Source organism: Protomyctophum bolini (genome assembly GCF_963924005.1).
Source record: "Protomyctophum bolini genome assembly, chromosome: 1".
NCBI lineage: Eukaryota > Metazoa > Chordata > Actinopteri > Myctophiformes > Myctophidae > Protomyctophum > Protomyctophum bolini.
The window spans coordinates 43415536-43424615 of record NC_137862.1 but is presented as its reverse complement, the minus strand read 5'-3'; the positions used below and the strand labels follow the sequence as shown (position 1 = coordinate 43424615).

At 44.7% G+C, this 9080-nt stretch overlaps 1 protein-coding gene across 2 annotated transcripts in view; it reads right to left on the bottom strand.

Annotated features, from left to right (window-relative positions):
• The window catches only part of adamts17 (ADAM metallopeptidase with thrombospondin type 1 motif, 17), a 96222-nt gene that overhangs the window by 40132 nt on the left and 47010 nt on the right, over positions 1-9080 (bottom strand). For both annotated transcript variants that reach the window (XM_080766100.1, XM_080766101.1), the window contains exons 8-9: positions 4596-4701; positions 1501-1641 (exon numbers count right to left, since the gene is read on the bottom strand). In XM_080766100.1, coding sequence (XP_080622226.1) covers positions 1501-1641; positions 4596-4701 — 247 coding nt within the window. The remainder of the gene's footprint in view (positions 1-1500; positions 1642-4595; positions 4702-9080) is intronic.

Sequence of the window (9080 nt, the reverse complement as noted above, 5' to 3'; positions counted from 1 at the left end):
ACCATTCAACTTGATCAAAGAACTGTGTGAGCATCCGTGCAGCCATGTGTCTGTCTGCCTGTCTGTCTGTCTGCATTCGTCTGCATAGTATGCACGTGCACAGCTCTGAAAAGCCACATTATCTCTCTCTCTCTCTCTCTCTCTCTCTCTCTCTCTCTCTGCGACTGCGAGGACGTTGGAGACTGGAGGAGCAGCAGTGTGTGGCCTTTGGCTGAGCACGCGGAGACTGAGCTGGACTTTCCACTCTCTCTCTAACATTATGCTGCTATGGTTAAACAGGCCTCCATAGAATTGAGTGGAGTTGAATTGACTCCCAGTGTGGTGCAGCCTGAACAGAGAGCCATGTGGCTGGAGAGGACTCTGTCTCCTCAGCCTGAACACTGGAATGCTCTGACAGTCACAGCACACATGGCAGCCTGGCGGCACGCATGCGCGTGTGCGTGTGTGTGTGTGTGTGTGACTGTGTGTGGTGTGCCCGCACGCGCAAATGAGAGCGAGAGAGACATAGAGAGAGAGAGGGGCAGGAAGTAAAAAGAGAGAATGAGCGAGTGGAGAGGAGAGGAGGGACTTGGAATCGTCTGCCATGGGTCATGACATGTTTGCATGTTTGGAATCGTTAACGGCTGAAATCAATCATATCTCAGTATTCCGATATTAACCTGCTGGCCGCAACCGCTTCAACTGTTTATCCGTAGTCGGGTCGCGGGTGCAACAGCTCCACCAGAGTGTTCCAGACGTCCCTCTCCAGAGCAACATTAGTCACTTCCTCCTGGGGGATCCCAAGACGTTCCGAGGCCAGTGAGTCGATGCGTTTCCTCCAACTGCGCCTTGGTCTGCCCCGGGGTCTCCTCCCAGTGGGACGTGCTTCGAGGACCTCCCTAGGGAGACGCCCGAGAGGAATCCTAACCAGATGCCCGAACCACCTAAGCTGGCTCCTTTCCAGGCGAAGAAGCAGCGAGTCTCTCTTGTGTGACCTAACTTCTCACCCTATCTCTAAGGGAGACGCCAGCCACCCGTTGAAGAAAACTAATTTTGGCCGCTTGTATTCGCGACCTTATTCTTTGGGTCATGACCCACACTTCATGACCATAGGTGAGAGTAGGAAGGAAGATTGCTCGGTAGACAGAGTCAGTGACGGTATAGCGACTGCAAGACCACTCCCTGCCGTTCCGATTCTCTGATCTCCTTCTCCGTCCTTCTCTCACTCGTGAACCCGATACTTGAACTCCTTCACCTGGGGTGAACTCAACCCGTATCATTTCAAGGACCCCCAGTTTGACATGTATTAGTCTACAGACCCCCATATAATGGCATTTATATCTCTGGGATCCCCACTTTATATTGTAAAATAAATGTTCATTTATCTCTGAGAGTGTACAAATGGAACCCATGTGTACACTCTCAGAGTTACATACCCCATAAGGGTCCAATTGGTTCCGAACTATCATTTAACTGGGGACCCCTTGGAACTCCCTCGAGGACCCCTGGGGGGAATCTTACCTGAGGAACTTGTCCAGGTCGTCGCGGCTACATGAGGACCAGGAGAGGTCGCTGGGGTTACGACCTTTCACCCACTCGCCCGACATGATGTGGGAGTGGCCTGTGCAGGAGGCGTGGTCATCGTCGTGACTCATTCCCATACTGGGGGAGGACAGAGACAAAGACATTCATTCAAGTTTTATTTATTCTCAAAATTACACTGAGTAATCAAACTCCTTGTCAATGTCGTCGAGTAACACAATCACATAGAAAAACATCACAATACATCAGAAGATCAGGAAAATAAAAACAAAGAATACAATACAAGGTATACATAAAAAGCTAAAACAAATTTCAAAATGATCTAAAAACAGTTACACATTGTGGTGTCTGTATGTTCACTAAGGTTTTAAAACGATGCAAGGGTACCAATATGGTAAATTTTAATGTATTTTCTAGGTCGTTCCATGTATTAGGGCCACAGAAGCGGGAGGGGGAGAGAGAGGGGGGGGGGAGAAGGAGGGAGAGAGAGAGAGGACTGCATGCGTCTGGAAAGAGGGAGGACTTCATTTGGACAAAGTTTGTGCGTGACTGTGCTGTGTGTGTGTGCGTGCACGCATGTTTCCTCCAAAGCCATGACCTACATTTGCAAATTAAAAACAACACCCCAGACTCTACACTGCGCACACACACACACACACACACACACACACACACACACACACACATGCACAAAGTCCCAGTGTGTAAGACGGACTATTCCTTTTCCCCAAACCTTAACCCTAGAACACCAAGCACGGTTGGTTTTCACCCGGACAAATACATTTTTCATAATGTTGCTGATGTCTGAGGTGGGCGGGTCTTTCAGTACCTTCATGATGCTCAGTGACATCATAATGTTGCTGATGTCTAAGGTGGGTGGGTCTTTCAGTACCTTCGTGATGCTCAGTGACATCATTGAAGGTAGGTTTGTTTCCCTGCCCACATCCCTGTTTTTTTCTACGGGCAGGTGTTTGGGTGAATTTCACCGTGTTTAGTGATAGAGTAATTTATTTTTATTGGATCAAATTATCACAGGAATGATAGGTGGACCAACTTCTCAACCAACTTCCCAACTTTTCTTTTCTTTTTAGGAATATCTTTAAAATAATAATAATAATAATATTTTGATGAGAAATAGTTTTTATGGAATATTTTATATTGGGTAAAATAAACCCATGTTTAGTGACGGCGTAACAAAAAGAAAACAGTTTAGCGTTCTAGTTTAGTACAGTACAGTACAGTAGAGGGACCACCACACCGTCATTTCTCAACCGTTCCGGACGCGGGGCGGCACGCCGGAACCGGCCCGGCCCCGTGGGCGCGTGCCTGGGGGTCTGGATGTTCCGGGGATGTTCCACATGGTAACTCTGTCATTTCTCAACTGTTTCGGACACGGGGCGGCTCGCCGGCGGGTTTATGCATGTGTCTATATACTGTATCTTCATTATCGGTAATTAGTATCGGTATCGGTCTTGAAAAGCATGAAGTTTTCGATATCGGTTTGAAAATAATCTACATCGTGGTTCCCTATAAGTAATGCACACTGGCATAATTTCACCTCCACAAAGCTACAGTGAGAAGAGGGCTAATGCACACTGACATTATTTCACCTCCACAAAGCTACAGCGAGAAGAGGGCTAATGCACACTGGCATAATTCCCAGGTGAACTCGACTGGCATCACCTCTGTGTGTGGCTGCTCTGTAGCCCCCAGCATTAACCCATTAAGACCTGACAAAATTGTCAAAAAACTATGTTTCTATATCAGTGGTTTTCAAACTACCGTATTTCATGTCAAGGACACCAAATATTATCTGTAATTGGCCGCCATCTGAAAATATGTTGTTCGATCCAGGGACCCCGGCAAGAAGCAAAGATTTGAATTAAAAAACGTTCACTCTGAAAGAATATATATTCAATGATTTTTCTAAAATAGCAGATTTACAAGCTATTTTTTGTTTTAAGAGACACCTTGCTGAGGCTCCTGCTGTCGTTACGGAACGGGGAACAATACGGCTGATTAGACCACAACACACTTTACAAGCAGTGCTAACATGTTTATACCAACAAATGCCAATTGGTTTATATCACTCTCCAGCGCAGAGAGCTGCGCGCTGCGGGCACAAGGATCCGTGCGTTGGCCTCTAGCGTAAACGAGTGGCGGTGAGATTAGCTCCTGCAGTCAGCCGTGCCAAGAGGCTGAAAGGATCCGCAGTGCTGTTGTAGCATAATTAGCATGGAAGAGGCTAAATGGAAGCATTGTTTGGTTTCTGGCTGAAATGTAAAAGTACTTAACACGCACACAGGCACACGCACGCATGCATGCACACATGCACGCACACACGCACGTACGCATGCACGCATACATACACACAAGCACACACGCAAGCATGCACGCACGCACACACACATACACGCACGCACGCACACATGCGCACACGCACGCACACACAGACACATACACATGCACAAACACATGGCTGCGAAGGCCACCAGTGTCCAAAAAGCGCTGCGCTCTACGTTTAAACATAATTCTCTAACAGTGTTGATTTTGTCGACTAAAACTATGATGAAAAAAGTTCTTCGATTACCATTTTTCACTGACGAAAACTAAACACTAGTGGACTAGTGGAGAAGAGATCTAGTAGAACTAAATGTTAGGGAGGGACTAGTGGAGAAGAGATCCAGTACAACTAAATGTTAGGGAGGGATTAGTGGAGAAGAGATCCAGTAGAACTAAATGTTAGGGAGGGATTAGTGGAGAAGAGATCCAGTAGAACTAAATGTTAGGAGGAACTAGTGGAGAAGAGATCCAGTACAACTAAATGTTAGGAAGGACTAGTGGAGAAGAGATTCAGTAGAACTAAAAGATAAGTAATTTTATGTTTGGTTGCATTCGACTGTTGCCGTCTGAAAATAGCAGATCTGAATGATATGAATAAATACATAATATGAAGCAATGCAATAAAACACTTGGCATTGAAGAGAGACAGAGTGAACAGGTATCATTGTGTAAGTACTTGTGTCCTAGTTAGAGACTAGTTAGGTATCATACTCGTGTACTTGTGTACGTACTTGTGTCCCAGTTCGTGAGCGATGGTGAAGGCCAAGTTAAGTCCGTTGTCCTCCGCCAACACACACTTCCTCTTGGCGCTGCACACGCCTCCCAGGTAGGCGATTCCTGCAAAGAGACGGAACGACACACGACATGACAATTCACCCTTTGTTTGTGCACCTCTCTTCACACCCATTGGTTGCCGTTTCGTGGTTGGACAAAAGTCCTTTCTCTCCATCCACTAGTTGCTTCGTATTGCATTATGTGCATTCAATTCTGATTTTAAACTTGGTGTCAGTAATGAGGAACATCACAGGTGCAGCATGGTGACTGGGCAGTGGGCACATCACCAACATAAACAAGGCGGAACCAGGGCGGAACAAGGCAGAAAGAGCCTGCTGGTTAGTCAGTCAGGGACCAATCAGAAGGCTGACAAATGGTGAATTAGTCACACGCCTCCCAGGTAGGTGATACCTGGAAGAGACACACGACAGTCACACAGACTATTTGACAAAGACTCGCTTTGTCCATTCTCAAGACGTTTAAAAGATTAAAAAACATCACACTCGTGTGAAGTGAGTGGCGCTCTTATCATCATCCATCACATTCCGTTCTCAGCCAATGAGCTGAGCGCATTCCGGGCTCTGCAGCCAATCATACAGTGACACAAAGCTGTGCATAGGAGCGGCTAGCGCTCCTACAAAACAAAATCACACTTGTGTGAAGTGAGGGGTGCCTGGCAATGTTTGATTAAAGTTATTTAAATTAAAAACAAATTAAAAGTCCATAGACGTGGCTGCCACATTCCGAAAGCCGGCTCGGTTGAATGTTTGATTCTGATTGGTCAATCGCTGAATTCAGAGGTGTGTTATTTCCTGCTAACAGACCGCTCTGCTCTATAACAGACCACTGTCTAATCAAAGGCTCGGAGCACCTGATTGGCTGTGCTGCTTGCATTACAGCTAAACGTTGCTCTCAATAAGGTTTTTTTAATACATTTGAAGTGAGAAGACATCGGAGTAACTGAAAACTGATCCAGGAGAACGACCAGTGACACTGATCTGCATTACTTAATTTAAAAGAAGTCTACACGATTAGAGAATGTAGAAGAGTTATTATTTTGATCAACGTTTGCCTGTTCTCTCTCCAAATGGTACCAACATCAATACAGCATGGAATTGTGGACACCAAAACATTCTTTAGTTCTGGGACTGAGAGGCTAATCATCATCAAATGGAGGTTCCTGGCTCAAAAACGGACCTTGATGTGGAAAAGGGTTGAAAACCACAGACTACAGTCAGAGATACACACGCTGCTACCACAGTCTAAAACCACATACTTAAACACACTGTTACCAGTCTAAAACCACAGACTTATACAAATATACACACTGCTACCAGTCTAAAACCACAGACTTATACACAAGCTGCTACCACAGACTAAAACCACAGACTGATTATCACACTGCTACCACAGTCTAAAACCACAGACTTATACACAAGCTGCTACCACAGTCTAAAACCACAGACTGATTATCACGCAGCTACCACAGTCTAAAACCACAGACTGATTATCACACTGCTACCACAGTCTAAAACCACAGACTTATACACAAGCTGCTACCACAGTCTAAAACCACAGACTGATTATCACGCTGCTACCACAGTCTAAAACCACAGACTGATTATCATGCTGCTACCCCAGTCTAAAACCAGACTTATACAGTCTAAAACCACAGCCTTATAGGGCTTTTCAAGTCCACATTAACAGAACAGAAACAGTATAATATCAAGGGACAAAATCCTCCAAAGGTAAAAGATTACCGGTATGCATGCTTTAATGTCGCTGCGTTGCCTTGTTGCAGGGCATGCACAGAATTGTTTTGTGGTATGGTAGGCTATTCATTAATTAAAATAGGCAACTGTAGCTGTAGGCACCTTGCATTATGCCAAGTGCCAACTAACGCCAAATGTCCCGCGATTTAATATTATTGACGACATCATCAAATTCATTAACCATTCATGAGTCCAACTTTAATACCTCTGACGAGGGAGCATATAGTATGGTTGAAATAGCTTTGTGAAGAAAAATAATTCTGCTCCCCATCCTCTTTATTTCAACCTATAAAACAACAAGCCCTGAGGGGCGAAAGGTTGTCGTTTTATAGGTTGAAATAAAGAGGACGAGGAGCAGAATTATATTGTGTGCGGACATTCCACTTTTTTCTTCATTTGATCACTTTTTAGGTCAAGCACCGTATTGAAAAACTGGGATGTGCATGTCGTTTCCCTTCTTTATACGTGTCCAGAACAAATTAATTCCCCAAGCATGATTCAAATATAGTAATCCAAAGGACAGTCTTCCCCCCATTAATCAATGCAGCTCTGATTTAAAAATAAGAAAATCGGATATCCTTTTTACCTTTGCAAAGGCGAGTGTGCAATTGTTCAATAGAAAGGGCTTTTATATAATTGCCAAGTAGCCTTGGTCCTGAGCTTGAACTTACTTAAATCAATAAATGAACTAGTTGCGTTATGAGAGTATAGCCTATACTTTTTAAACGTTCAGTCAGTTCACATTGCTTCTGTCCAAATAAGCTGATCTACCAGTTCATGCAGTGCGGTGCATCGCGGACCACCACGTTCACCGTTGTAAGCTCGGAGATGAGGAGATCATGTGCATTGTGCAGGCTGTGATGACGTGTTTCACCCGAGGAAAGATATTTCCTGTTGTCTTATGACGTGGAAGGGGCGTGGATGTTCAATTATACCAGGTGACACCAGGCGGATCGCTTTGGAAAGAGGCGAATTGAGATACACGGGCGATCCGCACAAATTAAGTCATTATACGCCACCTTTGGTGAATGACTCCTGAGCTTAATCGGACGGATAAATACGATATCATTACGCATTTCATTTACACCTCGGTCGTTGTGAATTTGGCCCATACAGTCTAAAACCACAGACCGACACATTCTAAAACCATAGACTGACACAGTCTAAAACCACAGACTGATACGCACGCATGCTACCACAGTCTTCAGTGCTAAACAACACTCGTGTTTTTCTAACACAACTCTCAAGGTCAACCCGAGGTCAGTTGAACAGACTGGAGAAGAATGACAGACTCAACATTCAGGCATGTTGCTGTGTTTCTGTTTTTAAACCACTTTCCTCCTCTGGAGGAATGTGGCCGTCCTCATGACCCAATTCATGAAGCCATCGCTCGCTCCCTGGAAACAGCCTCACTTCTCTTAATGCGACGAAGCAACGTTGTGTTTGATTTAGGCTTAGGGGGTGCACGATTACAGAAATTATGACCGATATCCTATCTCCGATTATTTGCAGGGTCATATCTGCCGATACCGATTCTGACCGATTTTGATATAATACAGAGGTCCACAATGGAAACAAGCCTAGGCTCTATAGGGGTTTGGCCCAAAGCCAGCTGTTAATGAAGTAATCAATAAATAGTTTGTTTTCACAACTGAATGACTACTGAATGAGATGAGTGCACAAATTAAATGTAGAAACTTGTAAAGTAAGATGGTAAACCACCAGAGTGCAGTGCCCGGTGTCGAGTCGGAAGGATTGGAAGTATTGGACAAAAACAAGGACGTTGGAGTAAAAAAAATACTATGAATGGATTCCAATGGTGTGCGCTCGCATTCGTCCTTGAGTTGGGAGTGACGAAGGCGTTGCCTATAGCAACCTGGACAGGTTTGTTTGCAGCATTAGCCGGTTAGAATTGATATAAAGCTTTAACCCAGACATATATAAACCTCATACAGAGTAGTGAACACACATCCACACATTTATAAACCTTATAGAGAGTAGTGAACACACATCCACACATATATACACTGTAATACTGCATGGATTATCTTACTGTAATACAAGTGTCCAAAAATGTTTAAAAAACACATCAATCAGACACACACCACACACACACACACACACACACACACACACACACACACACACACACACACACACACACACACACACACACACACACACACACACACACACACACACACACACACACACACACACACACACACACACACACACACACACACACACACACACACACACTTTCTGTCTGCCTCTGGTGTTTGGCCAGCGAGGCTCATTTGAATCCAGACAGGCATAAATTAAATCATTGACAAGGATACGGCCCAGATGGGAAATGTGTGTGTTTGAGCGTGCATGCATGTGTGCATGTGTGTGTGCGTGCATAATCGTGCATGTGTGCGTAAATAGCAGGGAGATCAACATGTTGGCTTTATCAGCCAACGCAGCATGTTCTGGTTTTAATTGAAGCAAAGGTTGTTACAACGAGGTGATCGAGCGCTGTGATTGGCTCCTGAAGCGAAGGTTGTTACGAGATAAGGACTGAGACCTGATTCTACAAAATGTCTGCTAAATCAGGACAGGTTTCTGTATCAGTGGTTCTCAGACTATTTCATGTCAAGGACCCCAAAAATGATATGAAATTGGCCG